Source organism: Phoca vitulina, unplaced genomic scaffold (genome assembly GCF_004348235.1).
Source record: "Phoca vitulina isolate PV1807 unplaced genomic scaffold, GSC_HSeal_1.0 scaffold23, whole genome shotgun sequence".
NCBI lineage: Eukaryota > Metazoa > Chordata > Mammalia > Carnivora > Phocidae > Phoca > Phoca vitulina.
In genome coordinates, this window is record NW_022589726.1 from 20,995,405 (window position 1) to 21,021,804 (window position 26,400).

The following is a 26,400-nucleotide window of genomic DNA, read 5'->3' on the forward strand; positions in this document are numbered from 1 at the left end:
CTGGGGCGCCCGGGTGGCTTAGATGGGTGAGCGTCTGCCTTCGGCTCAGGTCATGATCTCCAGGTCCTGGGATCGAGCCGTGTCGGGCTCCCAGTTCATCGGGAGTCTCCTTCTCCCTCTGCCTCTCCCCGTTTGTACTCTCTCAAATGAATAAATAAAATCTTAAAAAAAAAAAAAAATAGCCAGTCCTGTTACTGTTTCCCCATTTCCCCTTCCCTCCCACTTCCCCCCAGTCTCCTTAAACTTTAAAATCCAGCAGAACCTAATGTTTTGTTGCTCCGGTACCTATCTTCACCTCACCGGCCTGTCTCACTTTAACTCAATCTTGGAGATTCAGCTTTCTCAGGTGTCCTCTCCAAAACACTTTTTCCTGAACCGCCAGGCAGGAAATGTCTCCCACTGTTGTCTCATGGCCACCGTGCCTACACCCATGTAAGCACCTAACGTCTCCACGCAGCTCTCTTGTGCTGCTCAGCTGTGAAGAGCTCAAAAGCGGTCATTGCCTTATCCAGCTTTACCCCCAATATGGAGTACATCGTCTGGTGCCTAGTGGATGCCCCCATCTGATCACCTGCTTAGGCAGGACACTCTCTCCCCAGTGCAGAAGTCCTTCCCCTTCTGCCTACCAGTGCCTTCTTCACTGTACTTGAGGCCTGCACGTCTGCTAGGCATGGAAGGAGCTGCTGTGTGTTAATTTGTTTAATCTCTATTTGGTGGGCTCACTGGGGAAGGACCAAAAGGGAGCTCACTCTCCTACTCGAGTTACTAAGATTGGGGATGGGGAAGATTTTGCCCAAACCACCTCACACTGCCTTCTCCACTCCAGCCAGCTGGAGCCCCAGCCAGGATGAAGGTGGGGATGGAAAGGATGATACCAGCCAGGAGGCACCAACAGTGTGAAGTCACCCACACAGAGCAACAATGAACAGAAGCTCTGGAGACAGTGTGCCAGGGTTTTTTGGACAGATTTGCCACCACCTGCTGGCATGACCTGGGAAGTTATTGATCATATGTAGTAAATACACCCCCTTCTTAGGCTATTGGGAGTATTAAACAAAACACAGAAAGCACCTTGCAGCGCCTGATTTATTGTGAGCACTATGTTGTGCCTGGTAAGTGAAGGCAACTTCCCCCAAACAGAAGGGCTTTAGAGTCTCTGAGACTGGAGTTTTTCAAAGTCAGCAAGAGAAAAAAGGTTGAGAAGAGAGTTTAAGGTAAGGTACACTTTCCAAGTTGGGGAGAGTGGCTAAGGGATGGGGGTATGTGGAATCCAAGAGGTCAACTGGGAGTAACCTGAACCAGTCAGGGTTAACAGTCAAATCCTAACAGGAAGCTCTGTGTCTACAATGAACATGGCAACTAGAGGGCAAGCTTGCTGAAATGGAATAACCTAATTATAATGCAAACTGGTTTATAATCTCATAATCTCTGAAGACAAGGATTTTTGAATTTTTCACTGATGATTCCTATCACCTAGAAGAGGGCCTGGCCACAGCAGGTGACCAAAAAGACTTGCAGAACGAGTAGAGTATGATGCCTTTCCCATTATGCATCCAAAATTCCAAAGCCTGGCTATCTCCTCTGGAACCGATGGCACATGCTGCTACCACAAAGTGCCTGAAGGCTGGGGGGTGGAGGGCGGGAGGACGGGAAAAGGCCTGGGCTCTATACCGCACACAGAAAATTCCCAAAAGTTGTGGCAAGCTGGGGCCAGAGTGGGAGGCCTACGGGGGGTGGGGTGGGGGGGTTGTTGCTTTCTGGTCACCAGTCTGCTAAGTCTAGATCAGAATCTCAATCCTGTTCCACTCCCAGGCCCTACTTCTAAGGCAAGTCAGATAGTACCCAAGTCCATGTTCAGCTGTGGCCTTGAATTTCACACACACTTACACCAGGAAAGGTTAAGGAATTTTCTTTATTTTTTACAAATTAAGACTATGTAGATTTCATATATTTCTGAATCAAAAACACCTCTGTCTTCACAGTATGAGTTAGAGAATGCAGCCTGAGCTGAAAACCAAGGAACTAGAAAAGAAAGTGATAATTACAGTGATTACTGTATTAAAAACCTGTTAGGCATTTTCTTTAAAAGTCGTTTTTTAGATCCTGTCATTCTTGGCACTGTTTCTAAAGAAAAACTCCTTTATCCCAAGCAAAAAAGCACAAGAGGTGGAGTTTGGCTTCAAGAGATGTAACTCAAGATTCTCAGGTCTTGGAAAGAATCAACAAATTTACGGAGAGGGCGACTGGGTGTTTAAGGGGAAGGAAGTCCCTTTATCAAAAGTTCTCAAGCCAGAGGCTGGAGGCAGCAGCTAGTCAGAGGGCAGCATCCTCTGCAGAAGCCAGCCATTCCGGGCAGCGCGCCACTCCAGGAATGCACACACTCCCTGGGAACCGCTTCTCGGGCTGGCACGATGATACGGTGCGCTGCGAACCAGCAGCCGCTGGGTCAAACTGTGTGCTGCTTGTGCATGGGAGAGCCAAAACTGGTATCCTCCTGGCAATGAGCTGTTGATGGCTCAGGCCCCTTCCACGGAAGCCCTGTGAACAGCTGGAGCTACAACTGCTCTCCAGGCTGCCTGCCCTTCTCCGCCAGTGCCCTGCGGCAGCGCCCTGCGAAAGCGCCGGTGATCCCCATTAGTGCTGGCCTCCCACACTCACCACCACTAAGCAAGCTGGAGGGAATCAGAGGTCTTGCAGGTTTGGTCACCTGGCCCTGGCTGGAAGGCTACAGATTTCTGGGAATAGGTGAAGAGACCAAAAACTAAAGTGCATCTGTAAAATGAACGTTTATCTACCGCCCCACATCTCCGGCCTGACCCTATTGGCGTCCAGGTGGGAGAAGACAGAAATGCACTGGACTGTTATGAATGCTGCCTCCCGAGTCATCACAACCCACTTCTGCCGCTCTCAACAAAGAACCATTCAGTTAGCAGCGTTCTTCTCCCCCACTGCCCCAAACAGGTCCTCATCTGGGTCTGTCCAGCAGGATTAGTTTACGATTACCCCCTAAGATTACCCCCGGGCTCAACCATTCCCTTCCCTAGCCTTCCTCTCCTGGGATCTGCAATCGAAGCCAGGTGGGGGAGGAAACTCAGCAACTAAGGTGATAAAAAATAAAAATAAAGACAGGGGAGGTTTGGGAATTCTATGCTCTCTCTTGCCATACATAACCAGCCTTTTCATAAATACCTGACAAGAATCGGTCTTTCCTTTGTGCTGAAATCCTCCCGCCCCATGGATGGAAAACCAGCAGATTCCCTGAGGGTCAGACCAGGGACAGGGAAAGGGAACACGTCAACCCACATTCCTTTTGGGATAGCAAGACAGAACGGTGTGTTTGCCAGACCAGCAGCGGCTTGGGCAGCTCAGAGGAAGCAAAGCATCCAATAGAAGAGGCTCTTCGTTTTCTTTGTAGGGGTTGACAGTAGCTCAGATGTAATGAGCCTGAGTTACAACAGGACCACCAAACTCCTCTCCGATGGAAAGCACACTGCCCAGCCCCACAGGAACTGTGCACAAACCACACGACGCTGAGGAAAAGAGCCGAGGTAGCTCTACCCAACAGTTCAGGTGCACCTGGTGAAGCTCGGGTGGAAAGCGGACTCCTGGAGTTTGCTCTGCTGTGGGTCCCACTCCTCATCACGGTGACCGGCTGGCTGCCTGAGCAGAGGAAGAGGCTAGGGACGGGCTGGACAGAAAAGGGAGTGGGGAAGAACCCCAGGAATACGAAGCCAAACTCCAAACTATATTCTGCTAATCAGTTTTTTGATCAAAAAATTCAAAATAGAGAAAACCACAAAGTACAAAAGCTTTTCTGATGCTTTTCATTATCACAGAACACACCACCTGCAATGTGTGCGAAGAGGAAATGAGGGGTGGAGGGAGAGAGGTCAAAATGGGAAAGGCTGCATGGTCATTTCACTTCTTCTCTTTCTTCTTGTCCTAGAAATGGAGAAAAATTGCCCAATTAATTGTTCGCATCTCACATTCAAGCTCAAACTCTTGAATGAGCCAGCACCTGGCTGCCTTTGGTTAGGGACTGGAAGGGAACAGGACGATAAAGAGGAAGGAGAAGTACTCCTTCAGTGCGGTAGGAACTGAATCTTAACCATCTTCCACTGATAGTCCCTCAAGTTGCTGACAGACCTGACAAGAATAAAGGTTAAGCAGTTGCTCCCACTTCCAGCCCAAGAGTACCCAACTGGGCTGCCTGACCACTCCTGGCTTACTCACAACCCCCAGAGCTCTAATCCTAACCCGTGAAGGCTGGAGACTGGTAGTCCACCCTAAAATAACTACACAAGAGGCCAAGACCAACTTTCCATTAGCCTGAGAAGCATAAATCCCAAGCACAAACCAACACCCAGAAATAATCTAGCCCAGTGAACTCTGCATTCCATCTTAGGCAGAAGCCCTGTGTATTAAATAGATGCAAGTTGAGTTGCTTTGGCTGAAACCTGCTTGGAGCTCTGTCTAGTCGCAGCACAGGGAAGACTGACAGCCACCAATCCCACCTCCTCACCGGCTTCCACCACCACCACACTGTCTTCTGTTCCCTAAGAAGGTCTATAAAAAACCCTCATGGTTTCATTTGTTCCCCTAATGCTGGAGTGGACTATGTTAACCATATACAGGATGCTTCTCTGGAAACAAGACTAACAGACGTATAAAACCGGTCTACTTCTGACACATATTTGTAACAGCCAGTATTAAACAAATCCCCTAGAATATCTTCCCCTGAGTCATAACTATCTTCACAGCCTTTAAATTCTTCATATAGTAGATTGTTTCCTGCTGCCACTTAAGCCCCCTTTCTCTTTTGATACTAATCTCAGCGATTTGTTTTCCTTTGTTGTTGGGTTTATTTTTATTTTTAAGTAATCTCTACACCCAACGTGGGGCTTGAATTGACAACCCTGAGATTAAAAGTCACATGGTCCACCAACTGAACCAGCCAGGCACCCCTTGTTTTTTTTTAAGGATTTTTTTTTTTTAACTTGTTCCTTTTTCTCCATGGGCTAAAAGACTTCTGGTTCACCTCTTACGCAGCAGCCTGCCTTACAGTTAACCTGGACCTACACAGTGTGTCAGTTCTCAAATCTGAAGTCTACACAGACGCTAAATTCAGGGGCCATTCTCTAATCCTCAGGGAGCAGGTAGACTAACCTTCTCATTCATAGCCAGGATCATCATGAGCTTTCTGAAGAGAGTAATGAAATCTAAGAAGAGGTCAACGCAGTGCCTGAAACAGAAGAACCAGATGACCAACTGGCATGTCCCACCTTCCTTTATCCACAGCCCACAGAGAGGCAAAGCACAAAAACCCCACACCCACCCCATGAGTGAGTTTCACCAACACTCCACCACCAAGTGTAACTCTGATGTCCGAGATCCTTTTCAAATCAACAAACCCATGCAGCACAGGGAGAAGAAAAACTGAGCTTTAGACTCTGCAGGGCCCGCATGTGAACCCCAGACTACCATTAACTAGTTAAGAGACTCTGAGATTACTGCATTTTTTCAAAAGTTATACATTAAAAAGAACATGTATCTTCATTATTAAAGGTTTAAAAAATATAAAAATATAGAGTAAAAGGGGAAAGATTCCTTTCCCCCTCCATGCCTAGAGATAACCACTATTAAAAGTAAGGATAATTAAATGCGTATTATTAGTTCAACTTTAAAAAGAGCTGATGTATTCCAGGAATCCAGGGAGCCTGCTACTTGGCGCCCAGCTCCAAAACCACGGGCACCCTACCACATACCCGACGGCGGGCCAGGAAGCTCAGCCAGTGCCACCTAGGCCACTCTCATCCCTCCCGACGGCCGCAGAAAGGGAGGTGTTCAAGACCAGTTTTCACTCACCAGATATAATCCTTATCTCCATTTTCAGCCTTTTCAATAATGAGTTGAGTATCAAAAAGGACAAAGCCACACATGACCACCAGCCCCACATACAGGTTTGCCTAACAGGAGAAGAATGAGATAAGGTTACCATGTGGGAGACGCCAGAGGGGAAAAACCAGTCGTGCCTCTTTTTGGCTCTTGGCTGCTCGAAAGTAAACAAATGCTAACCCTACTGGCAGGAACGTTCTCGGGAATGGAAGCCTATGGTAAAGACGACATTACTTCCCTAGGCACAACTCTGCACTGCCCAACAAGAGTGAGCATTCTGGAGGATTCTTAGTCTACCTTGCTTTAGAGTGAAGCAAGTACAAGAAGTGCAAGGCAAATGGCTGCTAGAAAGTTACATGCAAAGTCTCACCTGGAAAAGCCAAATGGATCCAAAGAAAAGGTTCCCCAGGGAAGACAAGAGCATCAGGCTCATGGCTGACATCAAGACACCTGTAAGAGATGACAAAAAGCCATCCTGAGAAAAGCCAAAATGAAGTAAGACAACCCCATTAAAGCCATCCTTACTTACCCCCCACCCCCAAATTAAGGCTTTCAATTGCAACCTAACAATCACAAGAAGTTGGAAGGTAGGGAAAGAGTCCCGGTGCGAATTCTGGCTAAAGCGAGACTCTGTTTTCCAGTCCACACTTACCTCCCAGAAAGAGGTAGCTCCGGCGCCTGGCATATAGGGCGCTCAGGGTGAAGCAGGTGAAGATCATTGCTGTGCCCATGAAGGCGGTGGGAAGAATGCTGTTAGAGGAAAAGACCATTAGACTGAGGGCTACAGTTCTGCAAACCTGTATTTAGGAGGCATATTTGCAATGATAAAAAGACCTAAGATACTATTAAAATAGTTACCTGGGGTTGATGGCAATGCACAGCTCCAGAGCAGGGCCTAGGCCAACTCCTAGAAAACAAAAAGCCCCCGAACACAGTATTACCATCAATTCCTGAAGAGGACCCTTGTCCAAAGCTGACCATCAAAAGCACAGGCAGGCCCGTGCTCCTACAAAAACAAAACATGTGTACTAAAATAATTAAATCTCTCTCCTCTATCTGCCTTAACTGTTTACTGACTGAGTTATTTATTTATAGACAGAGCTACAAAACTGTTCTCTTAGATGAAAATCATGGATGGCCCAGGATGAAAACACATTAGGAAAAAGGAAGCAGGGGCGCCTGGGTGGCTTAGTCGTTAAGCGTCTGCCTTCGGCTCAGGTCCTAATCCCAGGGTCCTGGGATAGAGCCCCGCATCGGGCTCCCTGCTCAGCGGGAAGCCTGCTTCTCCCTCTCCTGCTCCCCCTACTTGTGTTCCCTCTCTCGCTGTGTCTCTGTCAAATAAATAAATAAAATCTTTAAAAAAAAAAAAAGGAAGCAGGCATGTCAAACATTTTTGAGCAAAGCTGTAAGGCTGCAATACTCCGAAGAGGAGTGATGTGAGACTATAATGTGGGCCAGGTCAGGAATTAGAATAGAAATATCAAGAGCAAACCAGTGCCTTGTGGCCAGCAACCTAGTCATGCAGGACTGACTCCCTTTGTGAAAAAGGCCAGACCGGTTCTGCAGGTGGACACTTGCCAAGAGGAGAATGCAGTGGCAGCCTGTTCCAGCCCCAACATTTCCTCTACTCTTGCTACTCTCTCTCCCCTTCTGGTAATTCTACCCCTTACTGCCTTCAAAAACTAGCTGTCCCTATTTTAAAATCTTAATCTCTAAATCCCTTCCTTTCTCCTACAACACTACATAGATTAGACACACTCAAAACAAGTTGTACTGGGGCGCCTGGGTGGCTCAGTCGTTAAGCATCTGCCTTCGGCTCAGGTCATGATCCCGGGGTCCTGGGATCGAGCCCCGCGTCGGGCTCCCTGCTCAGCGGGAAGCCTGCTTCTCCCTCTCCCACTCCCCCTGCTTGTGTTCCTTCTCACTGTGTCTCTGTCAAATAAATAAATAAAATCTTAAAAAACAAAAAACAATTTGTACTAAGTCAAATGCTGCTTTGCAAGTATTTTTACTATGTAGCTTGAGTCCTGTTTCCCTTAATGATAATTCTAGAAGAGCTGTACTTTTCATTCTTTCTTGAGAATCAGCAAAGTGCTCTGTTGGATGGATCTCAATGTATGGCTTTAATTAACTGTCCACAAAGTTCAGAATAAATGGTCACAGGAGTGATAGTTGCCAGTGTAAGTTCAACTAAGTTAGAGTTTCAGGCCTAGTTTAGTCCCACGTCGACCACTAACAAGTTATGCTACCTAAGCTCTTGAACCGCATTCATTTAAGCACACAAATGCTTATTTTTGGATATAAAAGTAGAAGTCACAGTCACTAGTCCTAAAGAGCTAATCCTCTGGATGGGAAAGCAAGATGCACCTCTATGAAATAAAAAAGCAATACAAGGCAAAATATACTCAAATACAAGACTGAATAGTACAGTGTGCCCATTGGGATGAACCAGAATACATACAAACCTGGGGCCTTAGTCTACAGAGATACTAGATACAGTACCCCCAGTACCCCCTCTCCCACTCCAAATTAGCCTAGTTCCTAACATACCTGTAAGGAAAGCAAATCCAGCAAGAAGTCCCAGTCTTTTTTGCTCAGTTTCATGGCTATGAGGTGTTGTCATCAGCCAAATCATCAACCCCAGGGAGCCCAAGGCAGAGAGCAGGCCAGCCTGTCAGATCCAGAGTCAATAATGAAATACTTGAAAATACCGAATTTATTCTGCAGACCTTATTGGGATCAAATATTCATCTGAACTTCCTAATATTTCCTTCTAACCTGGAGGCAGTGGAAAGGCAGAAGGGACTAAGGAGAAACTAGAAGCCGTGTAGGACAGGGCTAGGACCACGGTGGATGCTAGAGGCTCTTCTGACCCAGGTAGTCCATGAGCTACAAGTACCCAAGTCAAACTATGAGTCTTGCCCAAGAAAAAGATCAATCAGAGTGACAACTGCTTGAAGCACATTCCAATCTGTAGGACAAGTAAAAATGATCCCTTTTTGATCACTTTAAAACACAACACACAAATATATCTACCCATACATCAAAAAAAGACTGAGAGGGTGCTACAGATTTAATGTTTATGCTCCCCCCAAACTCATGTTTAAATTTTAACCCCAATGTGCTGATATTTCGAGGTTGGGGAGGGGGTGTCTTTGGAAGGTGATGAGGTCATGAGGGTAGAGCCTGCATTAGTGCCCTTACAACAGAGATCCCGGAGAGCTCCCTTGCCCCTTCTATCATGTGAAGACATAGCGAGAAGATAGTCTTTACACAGGGAGCAGGCCCTCACCACACCACGTATCTGCTGGTGCCATGATCTTGAACATCCAGCCTCCCAAACTGTGAGAAACATTTGCTGTTTAAGCTACTCAGTCTATGGTTTTCTGTTAGAGCAGCCTGAATGGACCAAGACAGAGTAAGAATCAAAATGTTGTTATGTCTGGGTGTTTTTATTTCTTTCTCATGACTAGTCTGTTTTCCAAATTCTCTAAAATGAAAGTGCATTAGTTTTGTAAGAAGAAAAATATTCTTAAAAAAAAAAAAGCAAGTGGAAAAGCTGCAGGCAATTAGAAAGAGAAGAAAATCATCAAGGAGATATGCAGACACTGAAGTTCCTTCCTTCCTTTAAAGGTATAACTGATCTTTGTTTTTCTCATAGTTACGTTCTATAAAGTCACTGTGAATAATGAATTAATGAATACTGAACAACTGCTCCTGAGAAAAATAAAGGGTTAAATTCTCACGCACCTCTGGTTACATTTTCTTCAACCGAAAAATACGTGTTTTACGTGTGTTTATGTTTAAGGACACTTTATTTGATATATATATTGTTGGTTCATTAACCTGGAACTCATGGCCAACACACTCTAACTCAAGCCTGAACAAAGCTTACCTAACAGACGTATTTTCTCCATAACACACATCACAGTCTTAGTGTACTTTTTTTTTGCACTTAGGAACAGTAGACCGCACTCTAGCACTATGCCTGGGGTCCATTTTAAATATTGACATCACCACCAAAATCACAAAAATGCAAAAAATGTAGCACTACACAGACCATGAAAAAGACCCTTGTTTATAGTACAAGAGCTTGAAGCAGGGCAGTGTGGCGCCTTGTTCAACCTCAGCTGGAACACAGTGCCATGCGCAACTCAAAAGTTTTTGCCGTTCTGCTTAGGACTGCGAATGTCTGCAAAAGCACCATGAGTACTGATTTTAGGGTTACAAATACATTTTAGCAAGTAGGCAATTCATAAATATAGAATCCACGAATAATGAGGATAACTGCATTTTACTACATTGCTTAAAAAACAAAACAAAAACACCCACAACCAGAAACCAAAATGGCCACTCTTGCCTAGAAGGTGGAGTATGTTTTAGTCTCAACTCCAGGGATCAAAGTTTTATCCTCTGAGTATCTAGAATAATTTTTCACACAACCTCTGCCAGGAGATGCCTGAGCATAGGGACAGTTCTCAGTAGTTGCAAATGCCAACACAGACACACTCCCTACACTTACACTAAAAAGGACACTTGGAAAGCAAGTCTTGGTTAGTGAGAACTTCAAACTTTTTTGATTATTTGTCAACTGTCCCTCTTATTCCTACTGGCCAAACCCAAGGTCTCTTTCAACAGAGGAAAGTGAGTTGTTGAAGGTTTTCACGCAACCATGCAGATATAAATGCATCCGCGAATAAAACAGATCAAATCTTTGAAGGTCTCAACCCTGCCTCTCCTGATTATCATACAATCAGTGTTCTGTATCTAAGAACCCCACAGTCAAAAGCAAAGAAGAGAAAGAAGGCAGGAAAAGATAAAAAGGCTACTGTGCAAACCCCAGCACACACGCCATGCCATGACTCAGCGGGCTGGGGTCTTACACCATTCAGTGTCCAGGTTAAGACATTCTGTTTTCAGCACCTAGAGAGGACACAGCTGCCAGAAAATTTAAAGAAGGCTCTGCATGTCCTTAGTTACCAGCCAGCTCTGGTGAGTTTAGATTGCAAACCACAGAAAAGGATTAAGGAGGGATACAAGCTTGCACCACCCTGCTGAGCTGGTTTCTACCTACTGCATTTGTGCCACAGCAACTAGCAGAGGAAGTGCTCTTACCTGAAGGAAATGAGTGACCACGTGGACATAGGCCCCCGCGGCCGCCACAAACATACAGAGGGCAAAACTGGCATAGACCTTCTTCAGGTGCTGCTGTGTCGAGGGGGTTCTGGGAAAGAACATTAGTAACAGCCATTATTCTAGGACCAATTTCATTTCTAAGTTAACAATCATTTCCCTCTCTTCTTCCCAGGAAATATGTGTAAGTTATAAAAAAAAAAAAAAAAAAAAAAAAAGAATATTTTGAAAATAGATGAATTGAGAATCTTAAATGCTGGGGAGGAGCCAAAGGTCCCATATTATGAACAATCAGTACCCAAACTAGAATAACTAAATGGTTTTTCAGTGACTACAGAGCAGCCCCTAGAATCTGGGTGCTTTTATCAGATCCTCTGGATTCTAGCAAAGTTAATATGCCAATTAATGCATACAAAAGTTAATAAACTAGGAAAAGTAAGGTATGAAAGGAAATGCAATAAGAAACTACAGTCAAGATCAAAACACTTACATGTGGGAAAATTTTAAGAGTGCATCAAAGTTGATCTTCCGATCAAATATGTTCATGATGCCACAGTCTGTGGGACACAGCCTCCGCTCTGTAGAATCAAGGATAAAAAGAAGAAAGGTTATTTTACAGATACAAGGACATACAAAATAACATAAACAACTTTCTCATAAAAATAGCAACATACAAGTTGGAAAAATGAAAGTATCTAAAATCCCACTGTCCTAGCACAGCCATTTTCATTTCTATGCATTTCCTTCTAGGATACATTTGCAATCATACTCAACCATTTTATTTTATTTTATTTTTTTTTTTAAAGATTTTATTTATTTATTTGACAGAGAGATAGAGAAAGAGCACAAGTAGGCAGAGCAGCAGGGAGAGGGAGAAGCAGGCTCTCAGCTGAGCAGCGAGCCTGATGTGGGGCTCGATCCCAGGACCCTGGGATCATGACCTGAGCTGGAGGCAGTCACTTAACCAACTGAGCCACCCAGGCGCCCCATACTCAACCATTTTAAAGGACACAGAGGAAATGAAGCCATCTTCTTCTCCCTAAACTATTTTGTTATTAGCATTTGATTTCTATTCTTTCAGAAAGTAATTTGTCCCTTTGATAGTTTCTTTGAGGGCGCCTGGGTGGCTCAGTCGTTACGCATCTGCCTTCAGCTCGGGTCATGATCCCAGGGTCCTGGGATCGAGTCCCACATCGGGCTCCTTGCTCAGCGGCGAGTCTGATTCTCCCTCTCCCTCCGCCCCTGCTTGTGTCCCCTCTCTTGCTGTGTCTCTCTGTCAAATAAATACATAAAATCTTTAAAAAAAGATAGTTTCTTTAAGAAATTACCAGTTAGCAATTAGTTAAAGGGATCCAGTCACTGGAACATAAAGCGATATTTATTTTTATTTTTGGGGGGGGGCGGGCAGAGGAAGAGGGAGAGTCTTAAGCAGGCTCCACACTGGGCCTCCACCCTGAGATCATGACCTGAGTCAAAATCAAGACTGCAACACTTAAGCACCCCTGCAATATAAAGCAATTTTATGTCATTGTATCAAGATGCTAGAGAATTCTCTCAGCAAAGGCATAGAACCTCAAAGAGGGAGGAACGGAGGGAGGAAGGAAGGAGCTGGGCCTGGTACTAGGTCTTGAATTTTATTTATTATTATTATTATTATTTAAAGATTTTATTTATTTGACAGAGAGAGAACAAGCAGGGGGAGCAGCAGAGGGAGAGGGAGAAGCAGGCTCCCCACCAAGCAAAGAGCACGACGTGGGGCTCAATCCCAGGACCCTGAGATCATGACCTGAGCCCAAGGCAGACGCTTAACTGACTGAGCCACCCGAGCCACCCAGGTGCCCCAGGTCTTGAATTTTAAATATATGCATGTAGAAACTTTCCATCCAATGCATGTTAAAACTGAACTGAAAGAGATTTACAATTTTAAAAAGAGAAAAGTTCCTCCATGAAAAAGGAATTTGTGCAGAAAGGATTTTTTTACATAATTTCAGAAATTTTCCTACAGAAGAGATGGAATAGTACAAAGAATTCCTATAAACCCTTTACCCAAATTTCCTGTTAATATTTCACCATATCTGCTTTATCCCCTCTCTATATAGCAGTATATAGAGACTTAAAAAATTTTTTTTCCCAACCACGAAGGCACAAAAATGTTTTTTTCCCAACCATGCAGGCACCCCTAAATACTTGTGTGTACATCTGAAAACAATAATCAAAACCAGGAAATTAACACTGACACAATACTATTATCTGATCTACAGACCTTATTCAGATCTTGCCAACTGTCCCAATTATGTCACAGAAAGGACATTTTTAATTGAACTGTACCCAGGTTATATGCCATCAATACCATCAAGTTTGGCTCTTAAATTTTGTTCCCTCCTCTATTTCACATGCAATCCTAAATAAACACATTCAATCTACAGGGCTTAAAAAAAAAAAAAATCTAATAAAGAATTTTCATCTTTCTACGTATCAATCTTCCACAATCATCCAGATTCTTATTAGACCCATAATGCCTATTCATTTCACACTGACCAAAAAACGGGAATGGGGTGGTATTAAAACACAAAGCTAAGTAGTTTGAAAGACAAGCCAACTAGTCACGCCTATTCTAATGAGCACCCAGCCCAATACTCAGCAAAACCAGTCTGGGCAATAAAAGTTACAATCCCAACCTGACTCCTGAGAAATCCTGGGCCAGTGGAAAGATGCCATTCTTCTAGTTCACATGCATCATTACCATTTGTTTCCTGAGTCTCACTCTCTCACAAGTGCAACAATTACAATGGCTAGCTTGCTCTCTTGATTTCCTCTTTCCTTTCTCACCAACATCCTACTCACCTCAATTTTTTTGTTAGTTCTGTTCTTAAGGATGGATACAGTGAGAAGCTGAAGAACCTACTAAAGCTGCTGCTCACAGCTCTAAGTCCCGGGGCTCTGGGCCCTCTTGATCTAGATGGTGCAATTATTGCAGGCTGTTGCAGGACCGACCACAGCCTTTCATAACCATGATGAACTCACATCCTCTAGAGAGCACACTTACAGGATGGCAGAATCCAGCACCTGGAAAGTGTCTTTGTTTAAGTCTTCCATTAACACCCTTAATGACATCCCCAGATAGAACTTGCAATAGTTCTGAAGCAACCTTCAGAGCCAAATTTCTCAGTATTCACAACAACAACACTGAAGTACCTCTTGCTTCCAATTTCAAGAGTTAAAAAAAGGAAGGGTGGGGGTGGTGAATGGGCATCGCAGTGTAAATCCTCAAATACCCAGGGGATTGTTAGTCAGAAAGGGGCAACACCCTGTAACCAGAACCCACTAAGTGAAACAGTGGGAGGGGATAATGGCAGAAACTCCTCTTTCCCAGTTTGCTCTTTGACATTTCCCGGGGGGTGCTGACTGCCTCTTACAACTGCAGATGGAAAAACCAAAATTATCAAAAGTTGTGAGGACAGGGAGGGAGTATTTCTCCATGATTTAGTAGTGCCTCGTGGTTTAAAATAAGTAAAAAATAAATTAAATAAAACCAGTTTTCTAACACCAGTACTTTTTCTAAAATTTAAGTGAGATATGTAAGTACCAAATTTTCTAGATACAAAGGCGCACAGTTTTTTTGAGAGAGAGTGTGCGCATACACACACACAAGTGTGGGGGGGGTTCCAGAAGGAGAGAGAATCTTAAGCAGGCTCCACGCTCAGTGTGGAGCCTGATGCAGGGATCGATCCCACGATCCTGAGATCATGACCTGAGCCAAAATCAAGAGTCTGATGCTTAACTGACTGAGCCACCCAGGCGCCCCAAGACACACAGCAATTTTAATAATAGCTTTGTAGGGAAAAAACACAATGAAGTATACATTTAATAAATGACATGATATGTATACGACATAATTTATTTCAGAACTGTTAAAACGTAAGGAGGAAAAAGGTCTTAGAATCAAGGAAATATGATAGTTTGCTCTAGGTCTGTTCCAAACAGACAAGAACTAATGTAGACATAAGTAAAGAGTCAAAACGATTCTTACAAGTTTTGCCAGAGGGATTAAGCTAAGTAAGTTTCTAACTTACCCTCAACTACTTGTATTCAGAAGCTGCAGAGAAAACATATCCACATTTCAGTGTCGATATGCAAACTCAGCTGAACAAGATTCAATTGCATTCATAACTCAAAAATAGCAGCTCCCAGGGCGCCTGGGTGGCTCAGTCAGTTGGGCGTCCAATTCATGATTATGGCTCAGGTCATGATCTCAGCATCCTGATATGGAGTCCAGGTCAGCTCTGAGCTCAGCAGGGAGTCTGCTTAAGAGTCTCTCCCTCTGTCCCTCCCCCACAACTCACGCACTCTCTCTCAAACAAATAAATCTTTAAAAAATAGCAGCTCCCATACCAAAAGTATTTTCAGTCCCAGGGAACAGTTAGCTCCTAACAGAGTGTGAAGTATTCAAAACCATTAACTAAGTAACTCAGCTAACATTTCAAAAAGGCCCCACAGTTAAATGAAAATCTTTGTTTTAAAAACAGGACATTAGGGACGCCTGGGTGGCTCAATCGGTTGGGCGTCTGCCTTCCGCCCGGGTCATGATCCCAGGGTCCTGGGATAGAGTCCCACATCGGGCTCCTTGGGGAGCCTGCTTCTCCCTCTGCCTGCCACTCCCCCTGCTTGTGCTCACTCTCTCTGGCAAATAAATAAAATCTTCAAAAAAAAAAAAAGGACATTAAAATGACAAGTTTTATGCTATGTATATTTTACCGCAACAAAGGAAACGAGTATATTACAAGTTGCTCAAAAATTATTTAATACAGTAGTTCCCCCAACACACATCAGCCCATTATGAAATCCATACCAGCACTGGTCTGTCTCAAACTAGACACCAACTCATACAAAAATCTAGAAATTGCATCCTCTCTCCCACCCCATCCCCCAGTTCTAAATGTAAAACAGGGAAGTGGGATTATTTATTTAGAATACAATGTAGACTGTGCCTCCTAGACTCATGAGAATTTGTCTGCATCGCATTAAGTAAATGTTCAGACGTTAATCATAATCAAATTCCTTTAATTTGGATCAGAACTTCACTTAATGCCTTCATCCTTAGGAGAGCAGGAATACCAAACTTGACAGATATTCTCATCAACTAACATCTATGTCTTAGGTCTTGTTAAATCTCTTGTTTTGTTCTAGGTATCTTCCTTACCCTTGCCCTAAAATAATTATCATCAGGGGCCAAGCCGTGAAAACAACAACAAAAAAAATTCTCTACATTCTTATTTCAATACCTATTAAGTACAGTCCATATGAAACACGGCCAAGTGGCCAAAAGCTATGCAAAACAGAAACAATCACAAATTTTTAAAAAATCCTTGCCTTTGAAAGATAAAAGCCCGCTGACTACTGGGCAGAAGGCTGCCTTAATATTTACAATTTAACAACAAAACCAGCAATTCAGGGGCACCTGGGTGGTTCATTCGGTATAGCATCAAACTCTTGATCTCAGGGTCATGAGTTCAAGCCCCACATTGGGTGTGGAGCCTACTTAAAGTAAGTATTTTTTAAAATAGAGCAAGTCAAAGAAACATTATTCACACATTTAATTAAACATTTAGTTGTGAATTATATGGTTCCTCATTCTTGTCGTAATTCGACCATTCTGAGTCCCCTTCCCACATATCCAGATGGAACCAACTGATACTTAAGAAAAACCCCATGTGGTTAAAAAACTGGAGTGGGGGGGGTAGCAGAATTGTATTTTTTTAGTAGTTCTTCCTATTGAATAGCTTTCAGACTCTGTATAACCATGTATCTGTTAAGAGCTTGGCTTGCTGCACTTGAATCCTGATATTGCCTTAGCTATGTAACACACAGCAAGTTTCTGGCACTTGAACCTCACTGTGCTTTAGTTTCCTCATTTGTATATAGTAATATATAATAATATCTACTTCACAGGGTTGAGGATTATGTGAGATAATACAAATAAAGTGCTTAGAATAGTGCCTCATACAGGAATGCCTGGGTGGCTCAGCTAGTTAAGCTGATTTGGGCTCAGGTCATGATCTCAGGGTCATGGGATCGAGCCCCGTGTCAGGCTCTGTGCCAGGTGTGGAACCTGCTTAAGATTTTCTCTCTCCCTCGCTCTCCCTCTGCCTCTGCCCCTCTTCCCCCCACCTATTCTCTCATGCATGCATGCTCTCTCTCCAAAAGAAAGAATAGTGCTTCATACGTAAGACTGGCTCCATATGTTAGCCATTGTTTTTACCAGTGTAAATACTCATTACTCTCATGTCCTCAGTGCATTATTTTCCCCTAGTTTTATAAAATATTTATTGCAGGTCTAATCTACATATGCCCTGTAAATTAACTCTTTAATTATTATTCAACCACAGTTAACTATATCCTGAAGACTTAATATTTACCCACATGAATAAAATTAAATTGGGGGAAGAGGGAAGAGTCTAAGAAAATTATAAACTGGAATTTAAAGGAATTTGATAAATCTTATTACCGGCTAAAATTACTTTTGTGCAAATGGCAGGCCTCTCCTTGGGCACATTTACACTGCACCTCCTGTCCCACAGGGCCACAAGGCGTTTTGAGACAGCCTAATAACCACTAAGCGATAATCCGATGTGGCAGAGAATTTGATGAAGTAAATGGTCATTAGCTTGATGCCTTCCTTGTCATCCCTAGAAGGTAGGTCAGTTTGGTTTCAGGGAGTCCAAAGAACTGTTTCGACAGGCCTGGGCTCTGGTGGTCCTAGATTTGAACCCTAGATGTCCCAGCCCCGCCCTTAACTTGGTCCCAAATTCCTGGCTAGCGAGATTAGCTAGCTAACACCGGATCCGGTCTCTCTAGGGTGCTGCGTCAGAACCAAGCTAGTAACTGGAGATGGAATGCCTACTGCCTTCAATAAATGATTTTTTGAACTTTCACACTACTGAACCTCTCTCTGTAACCACAAGTGTTTGACAGACTGAATCAGAAAGAGGCCCCAACGTCCTAAATACATACTCATTTTCCAGTGTAAACCAGTAATCTCTTCCCAATAACAACATATTTAGCCCAAATTAAAGCAGGCATAAATGAGGACAAACTTTTTAAGTGTTTTGGATTCCAGTTAATTGTGTCAGAACTTCTCGCATAGATGGCTGTAAGCACCGTAAGAGCAGAGCTTGCATGTGATTCAGCTTTCTGTCCCCCCATATTTACATACAACCAGGAGTCCCCAGAGCAAATGCAGACCCCATTATCTAATCAGGAGTGTCGCAACCTCAAATCAACACTCCCCAGGTGGCTCAAAGGGGAACCTACCCTGAGGAGTAACTCGTGTGGCCCAAAAAGCCAATCTCTAGTTTTCCTCTCCTTGGTTTGAACACCGTCTTTGGAAAACAAAAATGTGTTTAATACAAAAGCTACTTCATGAAGCTTGGTTAGAAACTCGGGGGGGCGGGAGGGGGGCGGCGCTGGATGCCTGGGTGGCCCAGTCAGTTAAGTGTCTGCCTTCGGCTCAGGTCATGATCTCAGGGTCCTGGGATCGAGTCCCACATTAGGCTCCCTGCTCAGCGGGGAGTCTGTTTCTCCCCCTCCTTCTGTGTGTGTGCACTCTCGCGCTCTCTCAAATAAATAAATCTTAAAAAAAAAGAAGAAAAAAAACTCTGGGGGAACAAAACAGGGTAAAGTGGAAGACACTTCTAACAGCTTCTACAGTCAAGTCAAAGTGGCAAAGGAAAATTTAGCAGACAGAGCATCAAGAGAATATTCAGTATTTTCCCAAAGGAGATTAATACCCTTGGGTAGTTTATGAAATAAAGTGAAACTTCAGGCCAGCAGTAGTACCTTCTATAATACGACTACATTTATATAAAACTTTACAACTTTAAAGTGCTTTTATATACGTTATCTCCTTTGACCTTCACACCAATCCATAAAGAAAGGGCAAAAACGATTAATCTCACTTTAAAAAGAAAGCTCAAAAAGGCAGCGTTAATAGTGGCAGGAGCACTGGCTTTGGAGTCACAAATCCTGCCATTTTCTACCATGTAACTTTGGGGAAATCATTTTACCTAAGGTCATCTAGGCTTCCTTATCTGTAAGATAAGGATGATTAAATAACACCTGGGTTACCAAGCTTACTGAATGCCAGTAAAAAAAATCTGTGGGGGGCGCCTGGGTGGCTCAGTTGGTTAAGCAACTGCCTTCGGCTCAGGTCATGATCCTGGAGACGCGGGATGGAGTCCCGCATCGGGCTCCCTGCTCAGCAGGGAGTCTGCTTCTCCCACTGACCTTCCCCCCTCTCATGCTCTCTCTAATAAATAAATAAAATCTTAAAAAAAAAAAAATCTGTGGGACACAGATAAAAAGTACAGCACAGGGGAATGTAGTCAGTGACACTGTTAATAGTGCTGTATCGTGAGATGGCAGCTACACTTGCGATGAGCATAATGTATGGACCTGAATCACTATGTTGTACACTTGAAGTAATGGAACATTTTGTGTCAACTATACTTCAATTAAAAAAAAAAAAAAAAAAAAGAGGAAGAATGAAAAGCTGTGTGAAATCATTGTAAAGTGCTAAAAGGACATTAGTATTGACCTGACCAACACCACAAAGTTAAATAGTAGAGCCAGAACCAGATTAGGGGCCTTATGACCTCTAATGCCTGATGCTCTTCCTACTATTACAGCCTACAGTAGAAAAGCAAGTTTTCATTAAGACAGTTCCAGCCATAGGCCAAGAGAAACTTAAAAAAATATTAACACATGTTGATTCCTATTACACTTCTCTGTATTTTTCAGCACTTCTACAATAAGCATGAACTATATGCATAACCAGGAAAAAAATTAGAATGCTGACTAAATATCTGGATTAATTTCACCTTTCCTATTCTTAGGAGAGTAAGACTTCAGTCACACCAATAGTGGGGAAGGGAGAGACGGGAAGAAAGAGGATTCACTAAGCCATGTTTCCACAAGATGAATAATGGAAGAAGGAAACTCTAAACACAAATTACAGAGAGTGTTTCTCAAGGATTTAACCCCTCTGTCCCTATTGGAAGAAAATGGTAGAAAACCTAAGTATCAACATATTCTTGAAGCCAGAACAAAAAATATTAGACAAGAGAAATAAGCCACCAAAGAGAGTAAACCTAATAATTACAGAAATAAGTGTATTTGTAGAAATCATAATAACTTGGTTATACAACGTGAATAATCTCTCTTGAACTGAATTCTTAAACTACACATTCAACCAAAAGATAAACTAAAACTAGGGGCGCCTGCGTGGCTCAGTTGTTAAGCGTCTACCTTCGGCTCAGGTCGTGATGCCGGGGTCCTGGGATCGAGCCCCACATCGGGCTCCCTGCTCCGCGGGAAGCCTGCCTCTCCCTCTCCCACTCCCCCTGCTTGTGTTCCTGCTCTCACTATGTCTCTGTCAAATAAATAAATAAAATCTTTAAAAAAAAAAAAAAAAGATAAACTAAAACTAAGTATTAATAAATAACTAGACAAGTCTATTCGCCATTAACTTTTAACCTTAAAATCTTTGTGTTTCAGGCACAGTCAGCTCTTCTACTGAGTTACACATTCACAAGTTAACTATTGCTAGAACAGTCTCAAGTTCAGAGAGGTTTTTGTTATTGTTTGGTCAATGAAAGGCTGGTGGGGTAGGCAATGCAGTCTGGGCTGGTACTGAGTAACAATTCCGCACTTAATAAATATACAAAAATACCAAAGCCTACTTACTACCATAGCTCCAGCAAGTAGGTCCAAGAAAAAAAACAACCGCCCAACGACGCCTTTCCTGCGCGGGCTTTGAGAAAGACGCCCACAAGGCTCAGGACCAAGCAAAGCCAAGGCCACCTCACCTGTCCAAAGGTAATCAATCAGACCAGAACGGGGCTGGAAAGCCAGGAAGGATCTTCTCACCTTTCGCCTCTGCTTTCGGCTTCCAAGTAACTAAGGAGGTTCGCGTGTCACAGAGGAGTGTGACATCACCCGCCTGGCCGTGACAGGGCAGCCTGCCTGACCAGGCCCTTTGTCGAGTCCTGGCCCTCGCGGCTCACCCAGAAGGGGCCCAGCCAGAGGGCCCAAAGCAGAGAAACAATGAGTCGGGTGAAGCAGGGGTGATCACAAACCCGTGAGGTTTCGCTTTCATTAGCCTCGGAAGGAAGGGGTGGGGGACGTGGCCTGAATTTAAGTAGTCAAGGCTGTGCCAAAGTGCCCCTGCGCCTACTCTTGGCGGGGTGAAAAGGAGAAAGAACGCAGAGTGAGAGGAAGGAAGAAAGTGGGACTAAAAAGGACCCTTCACCAGCACTCGCGCGCAGAACTGGAGCCTCGACGCCCCCCAAAACGCAGCAGACGCTCCCCAGCCCCTCCCCCGCTCCGGTACGGTTGCGCATGCGCGGTACTAGTTCCCGAGCTTCTCCCCTCCCCGCGCAGCTTTCCGAGTCCCGTCGCGGAAGAGGGCCCCATTCCCCGAAGGTGCAGTCTGTCCGAAAACCGAGACTATTCCCACTCTTGCTCAGACAATAATTGCCAACCCCATTTCCATTTCTCACTCCCGGCTTACAGTCCCAGCTTCAGACGTACGTTCTTACCGGCCTCCCAGGAGCCTACACAGCTCTTCTAACACCGGATGTGCTTCTGACTCTCCCAGTGTCCGCTCCAGACTTTTTACCCAAGCGTCTGCCCCTCGAGGGAAGCTCCGCCCCGGCGGTCCGCTTAAGGCCAGTCCTCATTGGCCCCTGGCTGGACCTCTGCCTTCCCATTGGCTTTACGTGCGTAAACAACGGCTGCTTACTTCAGAGCCATTCGCTAATACCCTTGTCGATCAAGACGCTGGCCGCCAACCGGCGTCGTAGAAAAGGTCTCCGCCTCTTCCCCATAGTTAGGTAGGACCGCGGTCTAAAGCCGCCCCTAGTGGAGAAAGTGAAGAGGGACAGGCCCCACCCAAGATACCTGGCATGTCACCGAGCCCCGCGACGCGTGGTGGGATAGCGCAGCAAAGTCCCGGGATTCTGGTTTTAGGCTTCTCATGGAATGTTAAAGGGAGAAAGAGATTCAGATAACACGTAAAAAAGGGCTCTCATAGGGGGCAATCTACCATGAATCGAGTGGGGCTTAGGCTTCCGAGCACTTTTGAAGGCTCAGCGAATTGTCCAGGAATTCGAGGAGGACATAGCCGCCCCAGTCCGGCATCGGAAGCACCGACGCGCTCTAGCCCAAGTGGTGGTCCTGGGGCCGCGTGCGAGACTGGAGGGCTTCCAGGATCACCTTCCCTGCTTGGTGGAGATAGGCGACAACTTCATAGTCACTTCTGCCTGTGGAGTTGGGTGGATGGGAGAGGGAACGAGGGCGGCGACCTGGCAGAGCTGCCCAGGCAGCCCCGAAAGAAACGAAACCAAGGGAGATCAGAGGGCTGGAGCTCCCCATGAGCTTGTCCGGGGCAAGAAGCACCACCCGTGCGAGAACTTAGAGTAAGGAGTTGTGAAGCCGGTTAAAAAAAAAAAAAAAAAGTTCCTGTACTATCAATGTTTTAAATTACTTTTTTACTAATTTATCTAATATCTCTATAAAAATAGCACAAAATTGACATATGAAGAGGCAAAGAGTATGCAGACAAAAAATGTAGAAAAAAAGAGCTTATAGTGGTTGCCAGGTAGTTAAAAATGTTTTTTTGTTTCGTTTTGTTTGTTCTGGATTGTGTGATGTTTTTCGTTTTGTCAGCATTTTAAAATAGGCAATGGTTTCTTTTTCTCATTCTAGATAAATATTGACTATTATATAATTTTATATTCTGTTTCTTAAATACAGCCCCCCAATTGTATGTTTTTTAGACTGCAAAGAATATAGATTCACCCCTGCCTCTCATTTTATAGATGAGGAAACAGGCCCCTGACAGAAAAGGTTCTGGCAAAGTAAGGGAAGAAACATAGATTAAGCATTGGATGAGTGGAGATGAGATCAGAATCTGTCCTTCTAGAAGGATAGAACAGTTATCCTTTCAGTAAAGAATACAAATGTGCAGGGTATGATTCTCAGTACCCAAACTCAGGTATGCAATAAATATAATTTTACTTTCTACGGTACAACCTAATATTTACTCTGAAACTCATTCCATCAGAGTGGGTGAAAATGTATTATTATCTTCCTTGGGGTTTCTCTCCCCACCCCACACTAATGTCTGCCACATTTCTTGGGCTAACGTGCTTGGGAACAGGGCCTATCTTTTCCTGGTCGTCAATCCACAAACATTGCTGCGGAGGTTTTTACCTTTGTACTAGTGCAGCAGCTCTATTCCGTGCCGTAGTTAAGGCACAAGAAAACTTTTGTCGGGCTAATGTTGAATTCTCTGCCTAGAAGAATAAGTTGCTAAGGGCTTGGTCTGTATGGTATTGACCAATATAGGTTACTTATTCACTGGTGACAGATTATTCATTCCCTCCTGGCTCAGGGTCTCTCATGAGGTTGCAGTCAGATGTCAGCAAGGGCTGCAGTCATTCAAAGGCTTGACTGGGGCTGGAGGAATTACTTCCAAGGTAGCTCACTCATATAGCTGACAATTAGGTGCTAGCTGTTAGCTTGGAGGCCTGAGTTCCTCCGCATGTGGGCTCCTCCTTAGGGCTGCTTCAATGTTCTTATAGCATGAGAGCTGGCTTCTTCTCTTCCAGAGTGAGAAATCCCAGTGACAAGCAGCGCTAGATGGAAACTCTCTTTAAAACTTACCCTCATAAATCACATAGCAATCACTTCCTTATAATAACATCCTATTCCCAGGCTCCTGCCCTGGATCCTGTGCCTCAGAGGGCCTCAGCTTTGGAGGGCCTTCCTGGAAATGTTCTAGATGTCCCTTATGTGCCTGGGACCAGCCAGGGCCAGCAGGGCTATCAAAGCTGAGCCCAGACCAGGCCCTGAATGAGCCCTTGTCCCAGTTTCTCTCCTTCATGGCACTCTCCAATCCCACGTTGCCTGAGAAACTCTGGAACTCATGTCTATGGGGTCATCCCAAGGCCCTGAGACCAGGTCTCAATTTTAAGAGGGCATCCTGATGAGCCAACTACTCTTTCTGGACAGCACAGTATTCCTTTTGGGGAATCAGGTGAAATTGTCTCCAGGATGGTGCTGATAAGCCTATTTGTAGTCTCATGGAAGATGAGTTCAGGCCTCTGGGCTACCAACAGAGCTTCCCCAGCTCTTGGACTTGAGTCGTGTGTATGGGTCCCTGTGTTGACCCTCTCTTTTCAGTGTTCTGAATGTGGAGCTGCCAGTGGTCCATAGCACCAGAGGACAGTAGACTGGCAGCAGGCATCTTTTCTCCTGTACATCATCGCATACCACCACCCCACTGTCTACTCCCCCACTGGCACCCAGGGCAGTAACTCCATTCCCCCCAAACACCCTGGGACACATACCAGGCAGTCATCTGGCAGTAGCCCCACCTTTCTGCTCCAATATAATTTCGAGGTGCTTTTGAGACCATCACTTCACAGTACCAATAGGTCTTTTCCAACTGATGTCCTCTTTTGCTTCTGAATGATGTGGTGATAAAATGCCCTCCTCATGTCAGTCTTAAGTCATGCCATATGAGGCATGCACAAATGGCATCACTCCTCTTGCTGCACCCGTGAATCCCCCACATATACTCCCTGTTGGTGGTGGTGTATGGAAGATAGGGATGTGGTCAACACTGAAAGCGATCACAGTCTGGGAATGCTGTGATTATAGAATACAAGAGAAGACACGTTTGGAGGGGGTGTTGTTCTATGTTTATGGCATAAAATTCTGAATGAAAATTTAATGTGACTGTACAAAAAAATTGTTCAAAATTTCCTGCATACTCTGGGTAAGACTTCCATTTGTGGTCATCATCAACAGAGCACAGTAATAATTTTTGAGAGAGTCAAGGGCAACATGATGAATGATGTGGTGTCATGAGTGATGATATAGCCAGGAGTAAATAAATAGTGTAGAAGAACTACAGAGACAAGAATATCTTTATTGTTTCAATATAAAAAGTTTCCAAAGAGCCATGGCATTGTATTTAGTGTATTTAGTGTTATATTTTCTCCTGATAGGAGATATGAAATTAGCCAAGAATGATATATTTGACAATAAAGAACATAAAGAACATGGTGGGGGGTGGGGGGTAGGGGTGGGGGGTAGGAAATAGGTGAAGGGGATTAAAGGGTATAAACCCATACTCCTAATCATGAAGCCGTACTGCCTCTCATTATAAAATTGACATGTATTGTTAATGTAAATTTGTAAAGATGTGTGTGTGTGTGTGTTAATTTAATAAAAGCTTTGAAAGAAAATGACAGTTTTACCTGACTTGAAGTGCTAGGGGTATATAAGATGGTGGGGAGGAAGGTGGGAAGATAGCAATAGGTTCTACATTCCAGAAGCTGAGGAGAATGTGGCAGAGTTAAAGAGATGGAAAGCAGGCTGAATTCCTGAGCCTAGGGCAAGGAGGAAGAGGAGAACAGGAAGAGGGGGCAAGCTGGGAATGACTTGAGGCCCTTGGTCTAAATTCAACTTTAGGGGAACCACTGAGGTTTCCCAACAAGTAGAGATAAACATGGCTTCCCTGAAGTCATTTTTTCTGTATCTCACACCTTTCCTTGTCTACTTTTACAGCCTCAATACCTCCTTCTGATCTCAAATGCACTGACCTTGTTCTGCCCAGTGGTTATGAGAACAAGCAGCTCACAGGAATGAAACACATTAAAATCCACACCATCACTTATAAGTGTGTGTGAGTATTTAATATTCTGTTTAAGATTCAGGAGGAGGCCTCTCACTTCCCAGATCTCATTTGCATATCCATTGACACCTGAAGGACAGGAATGAAGAAAATTGAGTTTTCTTTTTTCCAACCTCAGTGTTATGGGCAGTTATTACTGAAGACTGGCAGGAGAAAAAAAATACCTGAAAATATAGCTTGCAACATTTTTTTAAAAGATTTTATTTATTTATTTATTTATTTATTTATTTATTTATTTGACAGAGAGAAACACAGTGAGAGAGGGAACACAAGCAGGGGGAGTGGGAGAGGGAGAAGCAGGCTTCCCGCGGAGGAGGGAGCACGATGCAGGGCTCCATCCCAGGACCCTGGGATCAGGACCTGAGCCGAAGGCAGACGCTTAACGACTGAGCCACCCAGGCGCCCCATAGCTTGCAATATTTTTTAATATCAATTCAGCCCCTTCTAACTTTGGAAAGCAGTGATGATAAAGGAGTATTAGAAGAATGCTTAAATCTTTTCAAAGTAATTTTCCAACTGTTGTTTCACTTTGCATAATAACTCGGTAAGAAGGTAATGCAGACATTATTAATCTCATTTTATAAATGAAGAAACTGGAACCCAGATTAAGT

The 26,400-nt window shown here is 44.2% G+C and overlaps 1 protein-coding gene across 2 annotated transcripts; it reads right to left on the reverse strand.

The window, feature by feature from the left end:
- Positions 1–1,893: 1,893 nt before the first annotated feature.
- On the reverse strand, positions 1,894–21,719 carry TMBIM6 (transmembrane BAX inhibitor motif containing 6). 2 transcript variants are annotated; one of them, XM_032420708.1, is made up of 10 exons: positions 21,624–21,719; positions 11,519–11,606; positions 11,011–11,119; positions 8,446–8,566; positions 6,754–6,802; positions 6,548–6,645; positions 6,266–6,345; positions 5,866–5,966; positions 5,167–5,242; positions 1,894–3,942 (listed from the first exon to the last, which is right to left on the reverse strand). In XM_032420708.1, the coding sequence occupies exons 2-10, from the start codon at positions 11,572–11,574 to the stop codon at positions 3,919–3,921; spliced, it is 714 nt and encodes a 237-aa protein (XP_032276599.1). In that variant the 5' UTR covers positions 11,575–11,606; positions 21,624–21,719; the 3' UTR covers positions 1,894–3,918. The 2 variants fall into 2 exon arrangements, with proteins under 2 accessions (XP_032276599.1, XP_032276600.1); XM_032420709.1 differs by having other exon boundaries at positions 21,616–21,719.
- Positions 21,720–26,400: the final 4,681 nt, after the last annotated feature.